General features: G+C 32.9%; 2 protein-coding genes across 4 annotated transcripts; one reads left to right on the forward strand and one right to left on the reverse strand.

The window, feature by feature from the left end:
• Nucleotides 1-3,380: 3,380 nt before the first annotated feature.
• LOC132718705 (3-hydroxyisobutyryl-CoA hydrolase, mitochondrial-like) lies at nt 3,381-17,423 on the reverse strand. 3 transcript variants are annotated; one of them, XM_060702422.1, is made up of 12 exons: nt 17,290-17,423; nt 14,352-14,431; nt 13,931-14,083; nt 12,819-12,903; nt 12,446-12,526; nt 11,671-11,723; nt 11,245-11,323; nt 10,472-10,617; nt 8,699-8,785; nt 7,578-7,733; nt 6,674-6,812; nt 3,381-5,575 (listed from the first exon to the last, which is right to left on the reverse strand). In XM_060702422.1, the coding sequence occupies exons 2-12, from the start codon at nt 14,397-14,399 to the stop codon at nt 5,457-5,459; spliced, it is 1,146 nt and encodes a 381-aa protein (XP_060558405.1). In that variant the 5' UTR covers nt 14,400-14,431; nt 17,290-17,423; the 3' UTR covers nt 3,381-5,456. The 3 variants fall into 3 exon arrangements, with proteins under 3 accessions (XP_060558405.1, XP_060558406.1, XP_060558404.1); XM_060702423.1 differs by having other exon boundaries at nt 17,260-17,326; XM_060702421.1 differs by lacking the exon at nt 17,290-17,423 and adding an exon at nt 16,983-17,034.
• On the forward strand, nt 17,329-26,314 carry LOC132718706 (phosphopantothenate--cysteine ligase-like). The gene is made up of 6 exons (XM_060702424.1): nt 17,329-17,528; nt 20,932-21,020; nt 21,618-21,757; nt 22,328-22,542; nt 25,166-25,285; nt 26,044-26,314. Exons 1-6 carry the CDS (start codon nt 17,403-17,405, stop codon nt 26,278-26,280), a joined length of 927 nt encoding a protein of 308 aa, XP_060558407.1. The 5' UTR covers nt 17,329-17,402; the 3' UTR covers nt 26,281-26,314.
• The last annotated feature ends 977 nt before the right edge of the window (nt 26,315-27,291 follow it).

Raw genomic sequence — 27,291 nt, forward strand, 5'->3', positions numbered from 1 at the left:
ATTTCAAATTTGTATTTGTTACTTATTCCCTGTCACGACGGAAAATTCGCTGAATTGCTATACAACAGACTTTATTTTAAATACATGTAGTTGTTGATGGAAAATGATAGAAATTTATTTGAGTTATGTCCTCTTTTTAAAAAGAAAGTCAGTATGTTTACTTATTAACGCATAGCATAATATCGCTTGCATAGAATTTTCCTAATCTTTACAAATTGATCAAAATTAAATTGACAAGACATAACTTGAAATAAAGAATGGTATCGATTTGCTTGATTTTGAGTTATCTTAAGCTATCGGAAGTGACATAAAAGAGTAAAAATAAAATTCACTAAGGGCGGATAACTCAAAAAGCATGGTGGTAACCAGCTTTTTTTGGGTCATGAATTTGTTTTTTACTCGTTATGATGATTCCCTACGTATTAAATAATTATGCATCTTTTAAAGAAATTTCTCTGCACCATTATAATATTTTTGTCTCTGCTTTTGTAAAAAAGCACTTTTTGTAGAAACATCTTTTCAAGGTAAAACCCAAAACGATCAATTTCAGAGACAATTCTAGAAAAAAATATTTAACTGAACCTAAATAGATTTTAATATCGAAATATACGTTCAGTTGAATATTTTTTCTAGTGTTTTAACTCGTCGTTTTGGTTGTTAAAATTTATCACATTTTTGAAGCGTATTTAAGAGTAAACAAAGTATTTAAGTAATGCATGCTTCAAATATTTGAACATGATATTTTGTTTATTTATACTTTTGTATATCTGTACGTAAATAAATATATCCAAACGTATCAGTACAAGTACCACATATAGTTATTGTTGACCACTATATTTTGACCACAACGTATCTAGGCCTGATGAACCACTGACCAATATATTAATCTGAAATTAGGTTACATCTTTTATATAAACAGTGTTTATTGGTCTTCACGGTGGCTGGTCATGATCAGCGTCTGGGTTTGATAAATAGGTTATTCGAAAATAAGTTAAGTTAAATTAAATTCATGTGTAAGAGATACAGCGTTAAACATTCATTTACACTCACCTAAAATTATCGTTCACAGGAACACTAAAGATACCATTTGTAATATTAAAAAAAAACAACAACAAAAAAAAAACACATTTATACATTGTTAAAATAAAAGCCAATTATGTCCAAAAATGCTTATATTTTTTATTTCTCAAAACTTTTAATTTAAAAACACTTTCATAGCATCCAAAACGTTACTCATTGGCCAATTGCCTAAACCCTTTTTATATGTGTATACCATTGGTAATAAGTACAGTTCTTTTGTATGGAAGTAAAAATACTACAGTACACGTATTTTGTTTGCGTTCTGCTACTTTTATCACAAATTATTATACATTAATCGCTCATGTAAAAGCATTAAACAGTTAAAACATTTCTTAAGGACTTGGGAAGAATAATTTACCCTCCCCCCCCCCAAAAAAAAAAAAAAAAAAAAAAAAAAAAAAAAAAAAAACAAAAAAAAAAAAAAAAAAAAAAGCCACTTAAGTGCATAAAGTGTGTGTATAAAAATGATATGAGCCGCATCACAACAAAACCAACATAGTGGGTTTGCGACTAGCATGGATCCAGACCAGTCTGATCAGGATCCATGCTGTTCGCTATCGGTTTCTATACTTTTTATAGTTTGTAAGCGAACAACATGGATCCTGATAAGACTGCACGAATGCGTAGGCTGGTCTGGATCCATACTGGTCGCAAACCCGCAATGTTGGTTTTGTCGTGACGCGGCTCATATCTGTTTCCAAAAGTATTGGTGTGGTATAAGAAAACATGGCCATGACGTCATTAAGGTTCAAATCTCTCTTTCTTAATTGAGGGGCTGATAGTTTGGCCACGCCACTTAACACCTTGAAAAAGCGTTTTTTTTAAGAATTGTCCTTAATTAGAAACGATGGTCATGCAATGAAAATTCATCAGCGAAGATAAACATCATTGAATGAATCTCATATCGACTGGGACTTAAAATGACCTTATTGTAAGTTCCAAATACCGGTAAATTAATGTTAAAGAACCTTTCTGCAGAGATTACTTGTCAATAGAGTCCAATATTTCTATTTGAAATGAATTGTGTTCGTTTTAAATATAGAGTAATGATTTACTATTGAACTAATTTATACACTTAGTGACCTGTTTATAAAATAATGAGAGTGGATAGTCGGGGACGTTACAATTTTATCAACATCATTGACTGCTATGTAAAGACTATCATTTATGAACTTTGTTTGATAACAAATGAAAATTTGTTTCTAATCATTAGTTGTAAATAAAAAGTCCGGTCTTAGCATGTCACTAGTATCTTAACTGATGACCTGAAACACTTAGGCAGGTATTCATTATCCGGAGATTGGCGGGAAAGGGCAAGTAGGTGCAATTGCACCATTGCAATACTTTATACAGTATAACCTTTTTTTTTCGGGGAAGTCATTTTCTTTTAACCGTAAATCATCATCGATTTATATCTAAAATCACTCAAGCACGTTTCATCATTCGTGCAAATTGAATGAACTATTAAGTTTATTGGAAATGCTATCATTTCTATTTATAAAAAAAAAACACACTTCCGCTTATGTATTTTTGGTTTCTTGTTACAGTTCCCAAAAACATACCCTTGTGCATGAACTATCTTAAATTGCTTCTTTATATAATGTTGGCAATGGAGTAATTATAGTGAATTATGTTTTGTATGGAAGTCAATAATTTTATTAAATGTGTTCTCATTTGCTATAACTGCACATTCAGACTTACTTTCTTCAGTTATTAAACAAGATATAAATCCATTTTTCAATCATTATTAAACACATGTTTGACATTTCTAAATAACTAAAATAATAGATTTATGAGGCATAATGTCCCTTTAAATTATATATATAGATGTTCTGAAAAATGGCTTTTACCGTGCAGAAATACGAAGACCAATTGACTGATAGAAACAAAAGATTTATTAATTGCCAACATGTCACAAGGAAAAATTAACCTTTTGCACAAGTGCTGAACAAATGGGAACATGAATAATGAATATCGAGATCTAAAACAGTATATTTTTAAGTTTTCCCTTCTTTCTTCGTAAAACAGTATATTTTTAAGTGTTCCCTTCTTTCTTCGTAAAACAGTATATTTTTAAGTTTTCCCTTCTTTCTTCGTAATTAAAACATGTTGAATTAAAAATAGTTGGAGAACAAGTTCTTACAACTTTTATTAACCCATGATCCCTGGGTTGAGAGGAAGGCACCTAAACCACGAGACCACCGCTCCCTTCTTTTTCGCATCTTTGAGTATACGTAAACGCCTGTATCAAATAAGTAGAAATGCTGTGTGAAATAGTATTGTGAAAAATAAGAAACAAATACAAATTTATAGTTTAATTCCGATATGATACAATATAAAGGATCACTCATTTTATAATACATACATGTATATCAAATAACTTCACGTTTGTAACACTGGTTTTCATCTGGGCAGTGTGTCGTTTGTATTTATACATGCAAGAGCAAATGAAGGTAGCACTAAGAAAACGGATAATTGATTTTTTATTCTGTATGACAATTCTATTGTTTGAAAAAGTTTATATTAAATAGCAAATAAAGAAAATTTAACGCGAATACCTAAAAAATCCATGTTCTCGCCAAAAATGAGCTACAAAATATCTTTTGAAAATATATATGTAAATAGCAGACCTCATTTTGTAAATTTCGGAATGGGGTACATATTTGAAATGAGCTATATGTGTGCGATTGTAGAAAACAGTTTTTGTATGATTTTTTTGCACCTCATATAGAAGATTACGGACATTAAAACCGTGGTCAGTAGTGCTGCATTACAATTTCCTTTTAAATAGTTTTAAGATGTTATTTATCTTCTATATATCAACAGTTGGCTTGGAGGCTCCAGTTAACCTTGCAACCGCTTATATTTTATTACAGATTTTATGACCTTATGTTACCAATTTAAGTCATATAACTTGTCAAGTCTATATATAAAGAATTTATAATACAGTACGATTACTTTCTTTGATATCAAACTAAATACTTATAAATTTGCAGCATGATATATGAATTATATAAACATCCCCTTCGTCCAATGAAAAACTGACTTTACACAACACATAGTGTAATAACAGGCAATATAACCTGTCAAAACTCTTTAATATTTACAATTGGTACATGTTAATACAAATCACACCCCTGATATAAACAAAGAAATACAGAAAATGAAAATATACTGGATGACACCACGTTTTATAAGATGATATTATACACATTGAATTTACCTTGTTGGTATGAAGATATTGTCTTACTTTTTAGTTAGCGCAGTCCAATATCTATTTTAGGGATCTCAATGCCATGATTTCAATCAAGACGCCAAAAGCATCATTAGGTCATAATGAAAATGGATGGACTTGGCAAATGAAATACTTTTATGCTTTGGTTGGGCAGGGCAGTAAGTCTTTTATTATCGACATGATAAATTCAAGACGAAAACACTGTAAATTTGAGTTTAACACATTTCACAAATAATCTGGAATGGGGTGATCCCCCCCCCAGAGCAATTACAACAAAAAAACACTCATTTGGAAAACCAAGACTTATCGAGACAGCTCATGAGAGATAATGTCACATATAACATCTCAGATGCCCCCTAGCACTAGGGCCACACACATAAGTCGTATTCAATCCAACACCTCAATATCTATCTGACCTGAATTCTAGCACATATACATAAAATATATATATCCAGTTTGTATAATACTTCAATTCCTGAGTGTTTCAATAAGCTCATAACTTCCAACACAATCAAACTAAAATAAATTTGTACAAACTAAAAATCCAATTCATGCACATCAGGGGAGATAACCATGGGAGGTAGCTGGAAATATATTTTTTGATTAAGCCTAGAGTTTCCTTCATATTAAATCATTTACCAATATAAAACATACAACATATCATGAGACCATACAAAAATATGACACAGGTTCAAAAATCATATTAATATCTTTGAGAAAATAGGAATTCCATCTTAAACAAATATTAAACATGTGTTCAGACACATATATAGTGTCTCTAAAGATCTTTAAAGAATATCCTTTCATATAAGTTATAGAGATTGTTCAAAAGAGTTAAAGTTCAAAAACTTCCCTCAAATGTCAAAAACTAACTTTATAAATTATTCAATAGAATGCTTCATGCAAAAGTTAAAAGTAATTTTTGCAAGATATTTCACAAGAGAAATAATCTTGGCTCCGATGATGCGAGACATTGAAAATTCATTAAAAGAACCACATTATTGGTTCAATAAATGATGACAAAAAGTGTCAGCTGAGTGACTAGCACATGATTTAATAGCATTTCTCTTTATCACAATGTACAGTAAGGTAGATGTCATAATAATGCTTAGACTGTGTCTCATTTCCCCCCAAATTGTCTTCACAATTGCAGTTCTCTCTCTGGAGGAAGTGGTGAAAAGTACCAGTCTACGTGTTCCTTGGTTACCCCCTCAACTGTGGTAGGATCCCATTTCGGACTCTGATCTTTGTCTATTAATACTGCAAAAAAAAAAATAACATGCATAAAATTATAAATAAATACAAAGCTTTACAAAATTGAACTACATATGATGTATCCCTATTGAACTTTCTCTTTGTATCATTTGAAAAGTGGGTAATTACAAAACATTTTATCTGGTTTCCTTCTAAGAACAACAAAAACCTTCTAGAATCACAGAAATCCCATCAGCCATACAAATTACCTCCCTTAAGGGTCTGGGCAAGATTTCCTTGGCAATTTACTTGATACATGTATCAGTATGTCACTTACATAGCAATTAAAATTAATAACCATGCATTTGGTAACCCTCCACAGGTATATTGCCCAATATCTTGTGTCAAAAAAAAATCTGATTAGGGTCAAAATCTTCTTATGATTACATGTATATCTGATTGTCAGAAACTTTTTCTTTTCTTTTAGCCAATATAGATTTTCCAATAAGGATATTTTTGGTCAACCAATCAAATTATCTGTTACAGAAAAGCATTTTACAAAAAATGTCACCTTCTGCAAAGTCAGAAAGAAAAGTTTTTAATTTTGCCTTACAAAAAAAAAATCAAGTTGACATTTCGATTTTGAATTGAATTGATTTCGATTTATGTAGAACATTATTATTCTATCATTTTTGGTATCTACACATTATTTCAAGATTATTTATCTATTAAGCATTTACACTGCAATTTTTGTTCATCAGTAGTATCTTTAAATTGTAACAATTATGTATACATTTCTAGTTTCCTAATGATTTAAAATAGAAATTGATCCACTTTCAAAAATGATACAGCTGCCACTGATTGGCTGATTGGAAGGTCACAAGAAGGGGACCTCTTATCCATCACTGTAAGATCCTTTAGCATAGCATTATTCATGAGCTGATTTTTAGTCACATTGTGCCAATATAGCAGAGTTTTCATTTCTATCTGAGGTAAAAGATGTGCCACTGAAAACAACCAATCTGGCCAAGGGTCAAGTGAGTTATTTTAATCTACAGGCTAAAAATACATCCGATTTCAACAGCATTTTGACCAATGATATGGATCGCCAATCTGTTGATAATGAAACCTTGTCATTTACGCAATAAAACAGACAAATCTTACCTGCTCTAACACCTTCATAGAAATCTTTATCTTCTATACATCTCTGACTTAGTCTGTACTCTACCTCGAGATCTTCCTGTAATGTCCTAGCGCTTCCCTCATTCAATAATCGTAATGTAATCTTCATAGAAACTGGTGACTAAAACATATTTCATCAAATATTACACAATGACAAATATTCAGTCTTTTTAAAGCAGCATATAGCCAGATTTGTATAATGTTTTATATAAACTAACAAATTGTTTGAAAAAACAAAAAAAAAATGCTGTTAAGAGTACAAACTACATGAGTTCCATTGAATCTAAATTTAAAAACGCCTACACTTTGAAAATAAATCACCTGAGGAACTTACAATGGAGAAATTATGAAAATCTGCAGGAAAAAGTTTGTTTGATAAAACAGTATGTTGAATCCTTTTTTCCAATTAGATTTTCGATGAATGCAATAAAGGCAGTCATAATAGCTTTAAAGTTAGACACCATTGCATCAAAGTCAGTCACTATTAATTTAGTCACACAAATGCTTCAAAGTCAGTCACTATTACTTCAAAGTCACACAACTGCTTCAAAGTCTGTCACTATTACTTCAGTCAAACAAATGCTTCAAAGTCAGTCACTATTACTACAGTCAAAAAAATGCTTCAAAGTCAGTCACTATTATTTCAAAGTCAAACAAATGCTTCAAAGTCAATCATAAAAGGTTCATAGTCAGTTTTAAAGTTTTTTGTTTTAAAAAGTTTCACCTTGTCCTCAAAACTCAAAACAGTTTCGCAGTAAGTTGCTATAATTGCCGTAAAATTGACATGTATCTTCTTGCCAATGATTTTGTTGTGGGGTAAACTTCTGATAACAATATTCAAAACTCTTAAAATAAAACCAATACTTTCAATATAACATTAACAAACCATTTTCTTTAGTATTTCTAGCTGTTTTGATGCCCATGGTGAACCATCTTTTTCAAGGTTTTGCATAATTTCTTCTACTGTTTCACCTTCAAACAATCTGTTTATTTCCTCCATGTGATCCCTTAAGATAAAGTCTGTATCAGGTATACCTGTGCTCTGGTGGAATAAATTATCACTATGTTATCTAAAATATGTAAACTTATATGTAACTTTTAGGCTACTTGACCAACTCTCAAAACCCTTTCCTGGACCTAACCAGTACTGATATCATATGAAGAAAAGTAGTAACGACTTTAGTAAACTAAAGGCTCGAAATTTAACTCAAGAAGCTTGAATGCCTTGACCACTCGGCTACCGCTCATTTTGTTTTTGTAAACCCTCTGACTGTCTGAGGCAATAATGACAAACCTATATCACCAGACACCAGTGTTGAGCCACCAGGCCAGCCTGCAAGTCAGTCATTACTCATTATATACCAAAGTGGCAACTAGATTTCAACATTTTCATCTTGAACACCTTAAATTTACAATGGAAAGTTCCCAATGCAATACAAGAAAATAGCAGAGGGGTACTTTTGTTTTGTTGCAGTTATAGCTTGGGATATGATCTGAGGCATGAAGCTGGTATTTCACCATCTGTCTGTTCGTTCAAGATTGGACCCATTTTACCAACAGTACAACTAAATGTCTAAATCACTGCCATTCCCTAAGATAGGGATAACAACAGACTGGTGCATATGTTACTTTGGCAATAAGGATAGAACCAGCCAAGCCTGTTTATCAATGCTGTATGAAAACACTCAATAACATTGCTGCCTCAATCATTTTTGGGGACTTCAATTTTAAGTCATAATCAACACTGTTATGGTCATATGGTGAGTTTCTACCTTGACTTGCAGAAGTAAGAAAACCTTTGGTGCACTCCTTGTATTATTTCAGGCACAAGCAAGCCTCAGTGTGGCACCATTAACCTTCCTGAAACAAGTAGGATAGCTTCCTGACAAGAAAGACACCAAAATCTCTGACTGGACTGCTACATCATTCAATGCAAGGCAAGTCTGTTATACAAATTTAGCTACGTAAAAGGTAAGAGTTAATTAAAAGGGCACAGGGAGGACTTACCTCATGCTGAAACTTATCCAGTACATGAGCAACATCCAACGGCTCTGGATCATGTAGTTTTAGTAATGACTCCTCTAAGGCATGCATCTGAAAACAGTAAAATGTTTTGACATTTGATGAACAAAATTGACATATACCTTATGCATTAAATTTAACAAAACAAGATATGTTTGTAAAACATGTATGCCCCCTATCGGCAGCCAATTTGTCATGAGATCAGGTTATTATGCATGACTTCTGACCCAGTGAACAAGCAATTAATAAGGGTTATCTAGTATCTACTGGTCATGACTAGTCACAAGGTAATAATTATTGTGACCCCATAGGTTGTGTGCAGCAATTAAAGTTATTAAAAATCTTACCAAATAATATATACATAAATTTTATGAATCACATAGGCCTCATTAATGACAGCCAAGTTATTATATTACATAAGACCTTCAAATGTGTATACCAAAAGCACATAAAAATATCAACCAAGGCAACTTGAGTTGTTGAGTTATTGGTCAGAAACGGTCATTAAGTACAAGGTCACTATGACATTGACCCCTTGACCCCAAAATCAATAGGGTTCATCTACTGGTCAAGACCAATCATCATACCAAGTTTGAAGTTCCTAGGCCTAAGGGTTCTTTAGTTATTGATCGGAAACCGTTTTTACCTGCAAGGTCAATGTGACCTTGACCTTTGACCCCTTGACCCAAAAATCAAAAGGGGTCATCTGCTGGTCATGACCAATCACCATATCAAGTTTGAAGATCCTAGGCCTAAGCATTCTTTAGTATTGATCGGAAACTGTTTTAACATACAAGGTCAATGTGACCTTGACCTTTGACCCCAAAATCAATAGGGGTCATCTACTGGTCATGACCAATCACCATACCAAGTTTGAAGTTCCTAGGCCTAAGGGTTCTTTAGTTATCACTCGGAAACCATTTGGTCTACGGACCGACGGACCGACAAGTGCAAAGCAATATACCCCCTCTTCTTCGAAGTGGGGGCATAATTATATGACACTGTTCGTACATACAAGCATTGTGATTTCCTTGTTTTATATTCCATTTCTTTTAAACAATTGCAATTATCATTTATAACATTTTATAAAACACACACATATGAAATTTATTTCTTTATTGTTTTAGTGATTTAGTATTTTTTATGAAAGTCAAAATACTACTAAATGTACGTTGTTCAATTTTGAGTACTTTTGTGACAAATAATTTCAATAAGTGCTTATTTTATTCAGGTAATTAGCATCTAACATGCTCTAAAACCATTTTTTCACATGTTATATTACATCATGTTTGCCTTTTCTAAGGATACAAGTGGCAATTAGAACTCAAAGTCTGAGATCAATTGGCAAGAGAAATTTCACCCTGCCTAAAGATCTAACCACTCACCCCTGCATTACAAATAAAATGCTATCCTTATCGATTTAAGCAGAGAGACATTGCTTTATTGGTGGAAGAAGTCCTAAGATATGTTTCAGGCACAAGAAAACATAGATGAAGAATAACTGACCTTTTAAACCTTCCAAACATGAAAAAATTGTAAGTCTTCAAATTCAAATCCACATGGATGAGGGGCAAGCGATTCAAATTGAGCTATCTCAACAACTGGACGAGAGGCCACAGCATCATTTTAAAGTCTAAATCTAAATTTCAGACTTTAAATGTTCACAAATATGTTTTATGGCCAATGTCTTGTACTGTACATCTGTTTAATATTTGATATAATTTATGTGCAGCTTTATTTTTTGTTAAAGTAAGTAACCTTATCAGATTGTACAAAGTGAGTGGCAACTCCAGCTTTCTGGACGTCCCTTCCTTTCAACCTGAATCCTGTAAGTGCCAGGTAGATTCCTAACCTGCCACCTAATCTTGACAAGAAATACCCTCCACCAACATCAGGAAACAAACCTGAAATAATGGTTACATTGTAAACATCAGGAAACAAACCTGAAATAATTTTTTGTTTGTTTGTTTGGGTTTTACGTCACACTGACACACCTGAAATAATGGTTACATTGTAAACAAACCTGAAATAATGGTAACATTGTACACATCAAATTCACAATAAAACAAAACTTTTTTAAATTTATGTCACACAGGCACTTTAAAGGACATAATATTTATGGCTACTTTTCGGTTTTACTTGTGGATGAAGACATCTGGGCACCTGAGAAAAACCAATGATTGTAAGCTAGCTGGACAGCTTCCTCAAATGAAAGATTCCAAAGTCCTTGATAGGATTCGAATCCACAGAAGTGAGAGACAAATTTAGTGTCCATAAAAGAAGCAAAATGCAGAACATTATTCGATACCTCTATAGCATCTGCCGACGAGCCTTGCCCCTACAATTAATACGACAATAAATCAATAAACTTGAACCTTCCATAATCACATACAGGAATGCAATAAAAATATTTCAGCCAATAGTAAATAAACCTAGAGAGACTATACAAATGTGCTAGATCATCTGGCTCAATACTAATGGCAAAGTCTAAGTTGTGCGTGTCAGTTTCACTGATAATAAAATACACTCACCAATGGCAGTTTCAGGCATTGCAAATAAGGTTCTTTCTGTAGCAACTCTGTATGTCCCATGCACAGATAGACCGACGCCCTGTGAATAAATGACTAAAGTTTAGTTGAATAAGAGACAAAAATCTAGTCATTCCAGAGTTTAAACTTACTTATAAAGGTGACAGTTCTTACTAAAACTTAATAAACAATATAAATTACTTAAAACCTAGTTTGTTTTACAATATATATCTTTTAATTTGGTTTATATTTTGAAAGAATATTAAGCAAAAATCACCTATGACTTGTTTACATCTACATGATCTAAATTTAAAATTCAACTATTTGGAAGGTACGGTACAAATTTTTTTATCTAGTTAAAACAAGAAACATGTATATTTATCATTCAAATTAGCTCTTGGCATCATCTTGAATAAAGAATACACTTACCCCACCCATTGTAATGCCGTCAATAAATGCTATATACGGAATCTCATATGTTCCTAAAAATAAACAAATATAGTTTGTTTGTTATGCTAATTTTAAATGATTACAGGTGGTCAGTCCAGCTTAACGGCTTTTCATGAGTACTAATCAGTAATGATCAATTTATACAAAAAGAGACCATTGTTAATCCCATATGATTTCTGAAGTAGCAGAGACAAATTGCATGCCCATAAGACTCAAAGTTCAAGATCAAATGTTACAGATAAAAAATTTTCTTGCCAACAAATGGCTAAGAAATCTGATGCTCTCCTTTTTGAGCATTATGGGTGGAACAAAACGTCTTTAGAAGCATGTGAATAAAATGCATTAATTATGTCACAATGTAGTGATTTCATCCTTTGTAAAGCATCATCCCTTAAGCGCAATGCTAGGTTGTTTTTTTTATATAAAACATTAAAAGTATGAATATTTCAATAATTTGAATAATTATAATGAATTAGAAACTTTAAAAAAAAAAGCATCTTAGTATATATACAAACAAGCTATATGCAGATATTCAAACTATGATCTATAATTTTACCAAGTACAAATTGTTAATTTTACTAAGACATGTATAAGAGCTCAAAGTTAAAGAAAATGGAGGATCATGCACATTTCTATGCCTTATGCAAGAAGGTAAGCTACTTTATAGGGACATCTGATTGAATAAATTTTGAACAAAACAAATAAAATTTGCGTAATGCTAACTATTCAGTACTAGTAAATAAATAAATATTACCTATTTTATTATTGAGAATATACTCCTCTTTAAAGAAATCCTTGGCTAATTGACCTCCAAGTTTTCCTGATTCTGTTACAGCTGAAAATATAGAAGAACATGAAATGATGTCACGATTCTGGCTCAGATGTTAACAGTTATACAGAAAAGTTTCATCGTTGGATACCTATGGCGGAACCATTGACATTTATCAGCTGTGGAATTTTTGACTGATATCCAGTTGATTAGAAGTGTGTCAAAGACAATTATTTCATTGGTTGCCTCGCGATTCATGACTGCATAGATGTGCAGGGCTGGCCTGGCTCTATACTGGTGTAAAATGTAAGACACATTTGGTTCCAGGAAAGTAAGCGGTTAAAAACGAACCACATACCTACGATGTCACCACCAGCACAAAATGCCTTGTCGCCCGTCCCTTTCATGATCACCATTGTCATGTGGGGATCATTCTCCCATGTCTGAAAGCAAAATATTTATAATATTATATACAGGTCTACCGTGAATTAATAGTTTCAGACAATGCTTTTTTCTATAAATAGCAAGGGCCGTTTATATGGGTTTTTTCCTCAGGAAAAGTCTTCAAAATCGTGCAATTTTCCCTTAAATTCAATTTCAATACCAAAACATCAAGTTAATTCTTCCCTTGTTCTAAAAATACTGGTTTTTTCTTAAACTTAAAGGCAGAGCTACTTTCCCTCCCTAGGGCTCCTTCCCCTACCTGAAAAAAGCCCTGGAAAGATAATTCAGAATTCCTTAACAATTATTTAATGTTTGTAAATGTGGTCTTATCAAAATTGAGTGAAACAAGACTTAAAAAGTTAACATCAAAAAATTGTTAAAAAACTTATGAATGATTACAGATGGACATTTGTTATTAATAGTAAACATATACAGTGTAAGTGTCAACAGCTTGGTGCAAAGAGTTGTATCTCCTTCTTTATCTAATATGAGTTACAACCCTTTCGCACCAAGCCCTCAGTGTATTTAGTGAACTTCTCCAACTTCCGTTTTTGGAACTGTCCATTATCAATTTTAGGGATATCAAGATGATATGTAAAATCAGTCAGCCAACAATATATAGAGCCAGGCCAGACTGCACATCTTCAGTTTGCCTTACTTTTTCATCCAATAAGGCCTAAAATTGAAAAAATCCTGACAGCCTATTTTAATTAAACCCTTACTCTAATTATTTTTGCTGAAATTTGAAAAATTCTCACAGTCTATTTCCTGTAAACTGTAATCAATAGAGTTTATTTAACCATTCATAAAAAACATCGCATCAGTATCTCAATCAATACAATGCGTGCCAACACAAAGTAGGTCAACGACTTTGGTACTTAGACACTAACAAGAAAATGTTTAAACAGCTATAGTGGCTCCTTTCGAGTCGTTTTTACCTTTCATTTTTTTCTTATAAGCATCTAACTATTACTCTGTTTCTGCAGGGTAAAGTTTAAAGTACATGAAACAATTTTTAACACTTACCGTCATCTGGGGCATTATTTTCTGGATCATGTTCAGGTTTAAAGCGTTCAGAGCTTTCGGTCTGTTCAGGGTTATAATTCCTTTTGTATCAATTTGTTGTATGAGGACTTCATCATCTACACTAGATGATGTTGTGTATGGGGACGCCATTCTCTGAAATATTTTTAAAGATGTTTTTTTCATATATACAATTACTGATAAATTAAATGTGACAGTTACTTACCCTATAAAATATAAAAACTATATGCAGGGTTTTCATTTTTATCTTAGGCACCAATGTTTTTTATTAGTATAAATGTTTAACAGATTGGAATAAAAATCTGGAGATTACACCAAAGTTTGTTATAATGTGCATGTATGTAAAATGTTCTATAGATTGGAATCAAAAAGTGAAATTTATTTATTGTAAACAAAAACTCACCACATGTTTGAAAACTACGCCCAACCTTCTCAAGGGTCTAAACAACATTTCCTTATTGGTTTGCTTCACCAATGATCGCCCTGAATGAAAAAAAAAAAATACATGGATCAGGATATTATATCGAATCTATTCCAAATTATTCCCAACAATGAAAATATTTGCTGTCTGAGAAACAGAGATATGTTCCTGTAGCTTTAACTCCCCTTGTCGCTGAGGGGTTGCCTTTAAGGGTACAGGGATCAGATTGAGAATTGCAGCCACTCTTTATCCCTGCTTGATCGTAACAGGTGATGAAATGGGTTCCAATAGACGGGAGTCTATATATCTCTTAAAATAGAAAAGAATTTTATGTCTTCTGTACCTGTATGCTTTTTTACACAATTGCATGCACAATTTAAGTCATTTTCTTCAATTCCTGTTGCAAATTTCAGATAATATGGCAGCCTGACAGTAATATGAATACAAATGTACATATATGTTTCTTGTTACAAAATTGAAAAAAAATGGATCAAACCAAAAACTTTGTAAAATAAGTATTGAAATATAAAGCTAAAACTTCCACATGACTTTCTAACAAGAGGGCCATGATCTCCCTGAAATCGCTCACCTGTATTTAGGTCCCTGGGCCAAGGCAATTGTAAACCAGGTGCTTTTATTTGAACAAACATGGTAGACACCCATAAGAAGATGTTTCATGATAAATATCGATGCTCTAGCTCTTTGGGGTTTTTATATGAAGACTTTATAAGTTTTTACTATATTCATATACAGAAAAACAATGACCCCCCCCCCCCTGGGAGGGGCCAATTTGACCCCAGGGCTTTTATTTGAACAAACATGGTAGACACTCACTAGAAAATATATCTCTTTGGGATTTTTTATAAGAAGACTTTTTCAAGTTTTTACAATACACATACATGTATAAGGAAAATCAATGACCCCTGGGGCTGGGCCAATTTTAACCCAAGGGCCCTAATTTACACAAATTTGGTAGACACCCATTAGAAGATGTTTCAAGCTCTAGCTCTTTTGGTTTTATAAAAGAAGATTTTTGAAGTTTTTACTATATACAAATAAGGAATATCAATGACCCTCTGGGACAGGGCTAATTTTGACTACAGGGATTTTATTTATTTGAACAAACTTGATAGACACTCACTAGAAGATGTTTCATGCCAAATTTCTGAGCTCTAGCTCTTTCGGGTCTTCAAAAAAAGATTTTTAAGTTTTTACTATATACATATAAGGAAAATCAATGACCCCCGGGGCTAGTCAATTTTGACCCCAAGGCTTTTATTTCAACAAACTTGGTAGACACTCAGTAGACAATGTTTCATGCTAAATATTTTAGCTTTAGCTCTTTTGTTTTTTTAAATAAAGATTTTTTAAGTTTTTACTATATTAATACATATAAGGAAAAGCAATGACCCTCGGGGCGGGGCCAATTTTGACCCCAGGGCTTTTATTTGAACAAACTTGATTGACACATACTACAAGATGTTTCATGCCAAATAACTAAGCTCTACCTCTTTGGTTTTTTAAAAGAAGATATTTTAAGTTTTTTCTTTCGGTTGCCATGGCAGCCAGAGTTATGCATGGAATTAAAAAATTTTAAACAATTTTCAAAGGTGACCACCAAAGGGCCATTCCTTTTAAGTTTGAATGAAATTGGCTTAGCGGTTTATGAGGAGATGTCGTTGAAAGTAAAGCCGAACAAAAAGTGATCACAAAAGCTCACCATGTCACTTTGTGACAGGTGAGCTAAAAATGCTGGGTCTAGGCCATGTGATCACTTGAATGATCAAAATTGCTCGATTTCATTTCAGATATTTCACCAATTCACCAAACCTGCTTGAAACAGTCATTTCAATGCTAGACATATGTTCAATAAACCATTGACATCTAGACTATGCAAGACTGGCTTTAACAATTCAAAAGAATTACCATTAGTCTAAGATTAAAATGTACCTTGAAAAAGTAGCCCAACATATTGTGCACTGAATTAGGGCTTTTTATTTTATAGATGATAGGTGGCCCTTTGCTCACAACATACTATCTAATCAAGATTTTAGGTAATTTATGTGATTTTTTATTATTTAAGATTATCTTAAGAACAGTGTATGGTTTATAACAATAAATGAACATGCCAGTGTGAAAATTTTGATGTTGCAGAGAAAAAAATAAAATATAAATCAGTTTGATTTCTGACACTGTTTTGAATCAAACTGGTTGAGACCTAAAGAATGGAATTCATGTTATTTCAGATTGTAAAAACGGTCGGTCTTGCAGACTACTTGAAAAAGTTAACCAACACGTACATATAATTATTTTAGTCTCATGTCCTTCGACTGCAAGACCGACCAATTTTACAAACTGATATGACATTGATGTCAATCATCATCTGTTAGTCAAAATATATTGACGTGCCAAAGCTGGAGATATTTTCGTTATGGGGCAGAATCTTGCTTTTAGAGACGAGATATTTCACAGACACGAAAATAGCACAATTTCTCATTGTGCAGTACAATTAGTTGGATTCATCGTCTGTATAATAAAAAGCCCTTAAGAGCACAATTTGTTTGGCTACACATATCGGTGCAGTACAGATAGAACTAAAATAGAAAACATTACCATATTTGCTGCATACATGAGATTCAGACCTTGACATTTCAACTAATCACATCAGACCCAAAACAAAGTTTGAACCAATAAGAAAAAAAAGATCAGTCATTAATTCACATACAACAATGCACAATCAGTTAAACAACTTGTTTAAGATGTAATTAACCAACTGTTGACAATCTGTTCAATGCAGGACCTATGCAAGTAATTAGGTCAGTAACTCTACTAAAAGCCAGTGTCATGTCATAATCTAGAATATGTGATATAAATAATCATTAAGGTATACCCGTAACTGATCACTGACAGTCTACATTACCTTTATATACTAATAAAGCTCGTTATCTTCAGTCCAATTTTTCCAGGGCCAAGGGTAATGAACCGGAAGTAGATCTTCATGGAGAAAACTACATAAATCACAAATATCTACAAATGGCGGAAGCAGCAAAATTTTTCGAAGAGACTTCAGAACCTGCAAATTTCTTTGAAAAGAAGAGTCAGATCGAGAATTTTGTTGCAAAACACAATGAAGAGAGTACACCCGTCGTTCTTGTTACGGTAATCCCTTGTTTTTGCTTTTCGTCAGTGTCGTTTATACAAATAATTTCCAGTCATTTCGGCCCCTAAACGTTTCGACCCAAAATGGGCTATTCCAGAAAATATCCGCACTCCCCTATGAAAGGCACTTTTGAGTTAAAGGGGGGGGGTATTTTGATAGAAGGATTTTGTCCGTGGGGTATCCGTCCAGGGGGGGGGGGGGGGGAGCACAGGTAAACGTTGCGTGGCCATGACTTACACTATACCCTTGTTCCCCCTCTACAACCCAAAACCCTAAAAAAAAATTATGAAAAAAAAATTTTTTTTTATGACTAAAATATTATAATGGTATTTACTCTACTTTCATTTTGCATAGAAATATCACTAGCATCTCAATTACCAGCGCATATATTCATCAATTTTTCACCAATCTTAATAATCTTGGTCTCAAATCTTAGATAAATAAATACTCTTTAAGAAAACAACACTGGCACCTTCGCTGATTATACGTAGCAAGAAATATCCAAGCCCAAACTGTCAACAAATGAAACTCGGAAGAGATCTGATTGCACCGTTTCGGTAAAACTCTCACGAGTAAAACACACTAAATTCACCGTGAAAGAATATTTCTTTGTATTGCGTATTTAAATATGATAAAATTAAGTTATTATTTGTAATAATTGTTCAATCAAAGCATCATATGAAACTATAACGCACCTTTTTTCCTATATGTCAAATTCTCAATCCAAAATGAAAGTAAATTGGCACAGCAGAGTTGTTTCCCTTTAAGTATTTTCATTGGTCCGAGGTTTTCCTGTGACCAATGAAAATACTCCATTTGAAAACAATCTGCAGGCCCATTTTACTTTCATTTTGGAATGAGAATTTGACATATAGGAAAAAAGGTGCGTTATAGTTTCATAAGATGCTTTGATTGAACAATTATTATAAATAATAACTTAATTTTATCATATTTAAATACGCAATACAAAGAAATATTCTTTCACGGTGAATTTAGTGTGTTTTACTCGTGAGAGTTTTACCGAAACGGTGCAATCAGATCTCTTCCGAGTTTCATTTGTTGACAGTTTGGGCTTGGATATTTCTTGCTACGTATAATCAGCGAAGGTGCCAGTGTTGTTTTCTTAAGAGTATTTATTTATCTAAGATTTGAGACCAAGATTATTAAGATTGGTGAAAAATTGATGAATATATGCGCTGATAATTGAGATGCTAGTGATATTTCTATGCAAAATGAAAGTAGAGTAAAATACCTTTATAATATTTTAGTCATAAAAAATTTTTTTTTTTCATAATTTTTTTTTAGGGTTTTGGGTTGTAGAGGGGGAACGGGGGTATAGTGTAAGTCATGGCCACGCAACGTTTACCTGTGGGGGGGAGGAGTGTATTGAAATGGTATGTCCAGGTCACAGGTGTTCGGCGCGTTGATTGGTCACTACCCCCGGGCCAACCCCACCCCGCTTCACCCACTCTACAACCCTCCTACCTCTTAAAACCATGTAAACTGCAGTATTTTTCATTTTAAACATGCTTTAATATTTGGTATATATGCTTTAAATTCAATTACCTTCATCTCCCACAAAAAATAAAAAAATGATTATATATATATTTAGTAAAGGTATGCAACTCGACGCTCATTTTTCAGCACTCATCTTAATATGAACTCCATAACTCCAACATTTTTTCACCAATTTTCAATATCTTGGGACCAAATGGTAGGGAATTGATTACTCTTAAAGGAATTTAAGCTGTCATTACAATCATTTCAAGTTTTAAGAAGATATGTAATCTCGAAGTCACCGCAAGTGTAACTCGACAGAGACCTGACCGCTGGATTTTTGTCAAAATTACCCGACTAAACGGCAGTTTATTCGAAATAAATGAATATTTTTTTGTATTGCGCATATAAATATGATCAAATTATATTAATATTTGTAATAACTGGTCAATGAAAACATCATATGAAACTATAACGAACCGTTTTAATGATTTGTTAAATTCTCCATCCAAAATGAAAGTACACATGTATAAACGGATGTATTTGTATGGAGTATTTTCACTGGTTGTGTGAAAACCTTAACCCAATGAAAATATTCCGTACAAAAAATAAAGAGGAGAGCACTCTGCAGAACAATTACTTGCATTTAGATTTGGGATTTGACATATCGGGGGTGTTGGAAATTGGTTGTCCAGGGCGTAATTTCAGCCAAAAATGGTGTCCAGGGGGGTGTTGAGATGGGTTGTCTGTAAAGGGGGTTTTTGAAAAAGGCCGTCTGTCCAGGGGGGTCTTTTTTAGTCAAAAATGCCTTCCATATAGTGTCCAAGGGGTATCTGTCCAGGGGTGTTTGAAATTGGTTGACCAGGGGGTATTTTTCAGCCAAAAATAGTGTCCATGGGGGTGTTTCTCAGCAAAAAATGCCTTCCACAAGCGTCCAGGGGGTATCTGTCCAGCGGGGTTTTGAGACTGAAAACGTTTCGACCCATAAAATACTGAACATGTTTTGACTCAAAAAATTTCGGTATTTTACAATGTCGACCGAATTTTTGATTAGTTAAAAATATGTACAAACATGTTTTTAACCAAAATTATTGTAAGAAGTCTGAGTGAGTAAAGAATTTATCATAATTTTTGAGTAAATAGGGGTGAATTTCCCCCTCACAGGTGACAACAATGTTGTTTTATGAATATCAATCAAGGACCAGTTTTTTTTTTCTTAAAAAAATACAAGGTAGCTAGCTACATAATGTTTTGCCTCATTTAAACAGGCTGGTGAAAATGCCCGATCATGCTTAAGAAATAAAATATCATATTTCTAGAAAAATAATAAATATGTTTCTTTCTCACTTGTTTTGTTTACTAAGCGTTGATATATGATACAAATCGAAATAAAATATTTTGGTTATCTTTATTTTGTAGAATTATTTCCCTTTTTCTCATTTTCTAGTAACAAAGTATTTGAAGTTCATAAAAATTATATAGTAATGTAAAATCATAATTAGAAATGTGTCCAACAACTACATTTTGTTTAAATACTATGAGCAGGTACCAGGGTTTTGTAAACCCCAAATTCCAATTTTGGTTTATATAGAATTTATTTTAGTTAGGCTATGCAGGAATTTTATAGACATACTTTTGAATCTGTTCCTGTGACCAACCAGTACTGAGTAATTCGTGTAAAGTTTTTTGCTGAAGGAAACAGTGACTTACCCCTGATGGGGTTTGAACCCATGCCGCTAGCTATCATTAGGTAGTTAGTCTGACGCATTAACCACTCGGCCATGCCACCAAGTTTGGTACCTGTCTTTGTCCTTTTAAGTACATATAGTGTAACGTTTCGAAGCATAGAAATTAGAACACATGCTACTACTTGTCTCTGTATTTATTTGTTTGAATATTTTTCAGTCAGGTGGCACAACTGTACCATTAGAAGGGAATACAGTAAGATATATAGACAATTTCAGCATTGGAACAAGAGGGTCTGCCTCAGCAGAGTATCTTTTTAAAGTTTATCATAACACATTCATTATCTTATTCATGTACATTCTATGCCCAGTGATTTTTCATTTTATATATAATTGAGGCCTATAAAAGGCCTCTTTCCAATTGAAATATTTTCTTTAAAATCATGCAATTTTCCAAAAAATCTGAACTTAAACAAGCTTTTTTACTTTCCAAATTGAAAATTGTAGTGATTTTTCATTATTTTACATCACAGATTGCTGACAAGGGCAGATTTGTTGCATAGGTATCTTACCTGAAGCTATACTTTTGTGGTTGTTGTCAATTGAGTCAAGGTCATCAAAAATAAAAGTATAATTACATGTACTGGTATTTGATTACTAAGATGTGTGTGCACATGTGCAAGCTTAATGATAGAACTTACAGTTTCACTCAGGCATATCATGGCCCTCTTCTTTAAATAGTTTCTTTAACATTAATTATACTTCAGACCCTTTAGATAACATAATTGTATGTTCTTGATAAAAAGTTAACAATTATTAATGATTTTGTATGTGTGTGCCATCGCTTTTCAATAAAAAACAATAATATCATATGTCACTTTAATTTCCATAACAATAAATATACAGATATTTTCTAGAGCATGGTTATGCTGTTTTATTCCTTCATCGTCAGCGTTCCCTGCAACCTTTTACTCGACACCTTCCACAATCACATCTTCTTGACATTCTGGAGGTCAAAGGTGACAAGGAGGGGCCAACACTCTGTGGTATTCAGATTTATTTTATGACTTGTATCTGTGTTTTTAAACTATTAACATGCTCAAACCAAGAGTGGTTTACCTTTGTTAACATTATGGAGTCATGGCAACCAAGCATATCTGTGCAATCAGTCCAGACTGTTGGCTGACAAACTTCAACTTTTCATATTGATAGCCTTAAAATTAATAATGTACAGTTCCAAAATCATTGTTGTTACGAGCAGTATAGATTCAGTATTTATCACATAAACCACATCACAGGAGTGTAATAAGCCCATTAAACAGGCATTTGATAAAAAAGATATTGCAGTAGCGTAATAACACTGAGGTGACGTCATTAAATGCGTTACATACAAAGAAAGCGTTAAAGGGCGCTCTAAATGTTAAGGTTAAAGATCCTGTAACTCTTATTTGATCTATAAAAAGATGTTTTATCTACCTACTCAGTAATATTCATATTTAAAATATATATCAAAAGATGTTCATAATAGGAACATAAATGCAGATTTTTTTATAATGAGTGATACACCATAATCATTTCTATTGATGACAGCTCTAATATAGATTTATGTTTTCTAGTCAAACAAGAGTGCACATCAAAGTTGCTGAACATAATTCAGAAATACCATGCAGTTCAACGAGAAGGGAGGCTACTCATGATAGAGTTTACAACTCTGGTGGATTATCTGCACTTGCTAAGAGCTTCTTCTTTAATACTGTCAACTCTAGGGAAGAAAGCTTCATTGTACTTAGCGGCAGCAGTGTCTGACTTTTACATTCCAAAAAATAAAATGGTGAGTCAAAATATTTTTACTCACTAAACCGTGAGTAAATCAATTATTTTCTATTCTCAAATACTTCTAAATAACAACAACAAACATTATAGGTTAAGGTCGTTGTATTTGACAGAATTATTACATTTCAAGAACAATCATTTCTCTAGTCTATTGCAAAAAACATCAGCTGGAATGAGGGCTGTCTCGGATTTCGGCGGAGTCATGATGAAATTAACTGAAAATATCTGAAACTAAGAAAAGACTGTAAAAATAAAACAGAACATAAAAAGGGTGGGTGTGTCGGGAATATGTATGTTTTCTTCTGTCATTTAACGAATTGTATTCTACCATGATCAGATGGCGTGGATGTGCAGACTGAACATGGTCTGCATGTGACTGTCACGTGAGTAGATTTAGTTGCTGCCAGCATGGTAATAGTAAAGATATATGGCTAAATTAAGAAAGTTATGTAAGTCAAGATGTTACATGCCGATTAATTTGATGAATGAAGTTTGGTTACTTCGCTGTTGAAGGTAGTATTAATTAAACATGCTTCCATTAATTTTCATTCTATGAGGATACCTCATTTGAAATAGATATTTAGTCCAGAACGCTTGATGCAGCAGTTACTAATTCAGATATTTTCTGCTGAAACGACAGCATGGAACTTTTTATTGGATCAAGGTAAAATAATACTATTATGTTAGATATTTGACAGTCTGCTTTGCTTTTTAATCACCTAGGTCATTTGTCTCGGAGTCTCACCACTGATTTAGAAATGAGAAATTTGTAAATTACTGCATAGTTATCCAGGAAGGCCAGCTATTTGAATCAACTGCAGAGATATAACCAAAGTGTTTTAAAAAAATGGTGTAAATAGTAGACCAAAAGACATGCTGTTTCACATAATGTAGATGTAAGATGTTAAATGTTGCATGATGGTTATGGATGAAATGCTTTAAAAGGTTTAAAGCTATATCCTATGAAATAGTTATTTTTCTACAATTTATCAACAGTAAAATTATATTGCATCCAAATTCTAATGGTCAATTCCCAAAATAGTTGTTGCATAAGATGTCTCTGTAACATTTAACACCCATGAATACTGTATGAAGCCGAATGTAAATAAACAGAATAAAATGTTTCAAGAACATGACATTATTCTGTAATTTCAAGTAGGGTTTTATCCATTTAGTAATGATATTTTGTGCATACTCCATTCACTTTTAAGGCAATTTACTACTTTTTTCATGTCAGACAAGCATTTTGGAAGTATTCTTTTTATAAAATTAAAACAATTTTTGCAGCAAATATTTAGCTTTATACACTTTAAAGGATGGAGTTGAGATTTTGTCAGATAAACATGTACGTATCTGTCTGTTTGCACTTCAAGAAAGGAATTTTGGAAATCTTCAGTAATGCAGCTTAGGCACTTGTGGTTAGCTTGTTGAATAGAGAGTGATGATTACTTTACACAAATTTTGTGTGTGTTTGAAGACTGAGATATAATCATATGAGCGGCGTCATGACAAAACCAACATAGTGGGTTTGCGACCAGCATGGATCCAGACCAGCCTCTGCATCCGCGCAGTCTGATCAGGATCCATGCTGTTCGCTACCAGTTTCTCTACTTGTAATAGAGTTGGTAAGTGAACAGCATGGATCCTGATCAGACTGTGCAGATGCGCAAGCTGGTCTGGATCCATGCTGGTCGCAAACCCACTATGTTGGTTTGCCATGATGCGGCTCAATTATAATGGACCAGAGTGTATGGTTGATGATTAATACCATATTCACCTGATTTTTGAAATGATTATGTTGTTATTTAAAAAAAACAAACTTGTAAGTCACTTTCTTCGTCTATCACAACTTTTCTGACCTTTCTGTCAGTCTTCGGATAAGAAACTCAAACACAAAATAGTAATTGAATAAACAGAACAGATACGGTATTTGTGTCTTACCTACGCTAAGAAACTAAACATGTAAACAAACAGTGATTTTAATGCTGGGAGTTGTTAGTATGTTTTTTTCAAATATATCAAGTAAAAGTCCACCTCAAATAAGTAAATTCATAGAGATAAAAAAAAATAAAACAATACATTATTTATATACTTATTATTATGGTAGTAGAACCGAAAGTTCAAAATGCCAAACTGTTGACGTTAAGTCAGATTTGTTTAAAATTGTACATCTTTGGGCATATTTAAATTAAAAATGGTTGTCAAACATATTTTCAATAATAATTGTACCAAAACAGACTTTATTTTCCTTTGGATGTCAAATTATATACACATTTGTTTTACATTATCGAAGATTACACTCTCTGTTTTGGTTTGCATCTAAAACCACATGGTAGAACTACTTTCAATCCTCATTAACTCTGAGGTTATTATGAATAATAGCCAAGGACAGTCAGGTTGTCACTTTGTTCGATCATGTTGAGTGTTGAAGTTAAAGTAGAATTTTAAAAATTGAATCATATATTCAAAGACTTAGTGATTGAAAAAGGCATAAACTTTATTAATTTTGAAAACTTTCAGCTCACAGAAATGACTGGTAGTTATGACAGTTATATTATATTATTTTGTTAATTACATGTAATTATTATATACTTAATGCTATTTTTTTTTTCAATCGTCAGCCACAGCATAAGATACAGTCATCAAATGGTCCCCTGCAACTTTCTTTGGAGCTGGTCCCCAAAATGCTTGAAGCTCTCGTGAAAAACTGGGTCTCATCAGCATTTGTCGTATCATTTAAGGTAACTTTTATAATTCAATGTAATTACAGGTGTCAAAATCATTGAAAAATCAACTTATTAAAGGAACTCCACTGAGGTCCGAAGGCTTAAAACATAAAAGTCTTGCAAAGATCAAGTGGAGAACAAATCTGAAAACAATTTTAAAGAAATATATTCGGAATTAAATCAAAATCCTTTTTTTTTTGTGTGCGATTCTTAGCTGAAATTGATTGCACAGCATTGGACAATAAAAATTATAATTCTGGACAAACAGGCTTAGAGAATAACCTTAAGATTTTTACACACAAGTTATTGATCTAAATCTACATCAAATGGTACTCAAATCTTGGACAAATATTTCCAGTCAAGTCATGTCAAAGAAATATCAGTGTAGTTCCTTTAATGAATTACCAGTACATGTAATTAATAGTTAGCTTGCCCCATTCATGATTTGTCACTTAACCATTTTACACAAATATTGGACTAATATTTCAAGTCCAATCATGCCAAAAAAAAACAAAAAAAAACATCAGTGTAGTCCCTTTAATAAATTACCAGTAATTAATAGTTTATTTCTCCCGTTCATGATTTGTCTTTGTGATAATCTGCTTCAAATGCTAACCCTCATTTTATTATAACCCTTTTTAACAGACAGGGCAATAGAGTGCATTATTCTTCCATATATGCACAGCGTCATAAGGAATGCTTACATGTCCTTTGATATAAAGTGTGACGGTATTGTCATTTAATCTAAATTAATGAATAAATCAACATTTCAGTTAGAGACGGACCCAAACTTGCTGACCGTCAAAGCCCAACAATCGCTGGAAAAGTACGAGCATCAACTTGTCATAGGAAATATACTTGATACCAGAAAATACGAGGTCGTGTTTGTGACCAATAGTGAAATAGACTGGATAAAGTTGGACGAGAAAGATATACAGAACGGTATTGAGATAGAGAGTAAAATTGTGAAAAATCTAGTTCAAAGGCATAGACAGTTCTGTTGCGAATGATTCTTTATAATTTTTTTTTGTTTTTTATTATTTGAATTGTAACAATTATTTGAAAAATTTACTGATGCTATATTATAGATTTTAACATTTTATCTATTAATTGTATTTATACAAATGAGCCGCGTCATGACAAAACAAACATAATGGATTTGCGACCAGCATGGATCCAGACCAGCCTGCGCATCTGCTCAGTCTGATCAGGATCCATGCTGTTCGCTTACAAACTCTATAACAAGTAGAGAACTTGATAGCGAACAGCATGGATCCTGATCAGACTGCGCAGATGCGCAGGCTGGTCTGGATCCATGCAGGTCGCAAACCCATTATGGTGGTTTTGTCATGACGTGGCTCAAATGTAGATAGTAGATAGAAAGTGGGACTTGGTGTGTATATTCATACATAATATATTATATGGATAATTGCTAGGGATGGGAATGAAAAAGCTAAAAATAAGTATTTGTATGATATGTTATACTTTATATCCTTACGTATGGTTGATTGCGTCGTGAAATATTTTGTATATTGTGTTTTATACTAAAAATACTACATATAATATTGTTATACAGTATATTATATTGAAAATAAGTGACCTCATATGATAAAATGATAACAAGTCAATATCACACAAGTATTAAAGTAAGAAAAATAGTTTTTAATTTTTCTAGATATATAGAGAACTCAAGGTATTAATGAAATCCTCTATCCATCCACGGTAAGAACTAAGTACTGTACTATGTTTTTTCTTTTGTATTTGAAGGCACATTATGTCACAGAAATGAATAATTTTTTCTCTCTTTAGAATTAGCAAACATGAGTTTTATCATGTTGAAATAATGGTTTTAGAGCATGTAAAATGCTTATAACACGAAAAAATTAGCGTCAAATTTGAAATTGTTTGTCATAAAAAGTTGCAAAGTGAAAACAAAGTACTATTTTGACTTAAGTAGTATTTTGACTTCTTAACAGAATACTAAATTACCATAACTGCCTTTATAACCAAAAGGCGTCAGA

This window comes from Ruditapes philippinarum, unplaced genomic scaffold, assembly GCF_026571515.1.
Source record: "Ruditapes philippinarum isolate M1 unplaced genomic scaffold, ASM2657151v2 ctg3215_1_1_1_1, whole genome shotgun sequence".
NCBI classification, from domain to species: domain Eukaryota; kingdom Metazoa; phylum Mollusca; class Bivalvia; order Venerida; family Veneridae; genus Ruditapes; species Ruditapes philippinarum.

Excerpts from the sequence above, each read along its gene's own strand:
- LOC132718706 (XM_060702424.1), top strand. The coding sequence starts at position 17,403 with ATGGCGGAAGCAGCAAAATTTTTCGAAGAGACTTCAGAACCTGCAAAT. Across the intron at positions 21,021-21,617 it reads AGAGGGTCTGCCTCAGCAGA|ATATTTTCTAGAGCATGGTT; the intron begins GTATCTTTTTAA and ends ATAAATATACAG. Across the intron at positions 22,543-25,165 it reads ACATTCCAAAAAATAAAATG|CCACAGCATAAGATACAGTC; the intron begins GTGAGTCAAAAT and ends TTCAATCGTCAG.
- LOC132718705 (XM_060702421.1), bottom strand. The coding sequence starts at position 17,019 with ATGTCAAGGTCTGAATCTCATGTATGCAGCAAATATG. Across the intron at positions 14,432-16,982 it reads TCATGTATGCAGCAAATATG|GGCGATCATTGGTGAAGCAA; the intron begins GTAATGTTTTCT and ends TTTTTCATTCAG. Across the intron at positions 12,527-12,818 it reads TGCTGGTGGTGACATCGTAG|CTGTAACAGAATCAGGAAAA; the intron begins GTATGTGGTTCG and ends CTATATTTTCAG.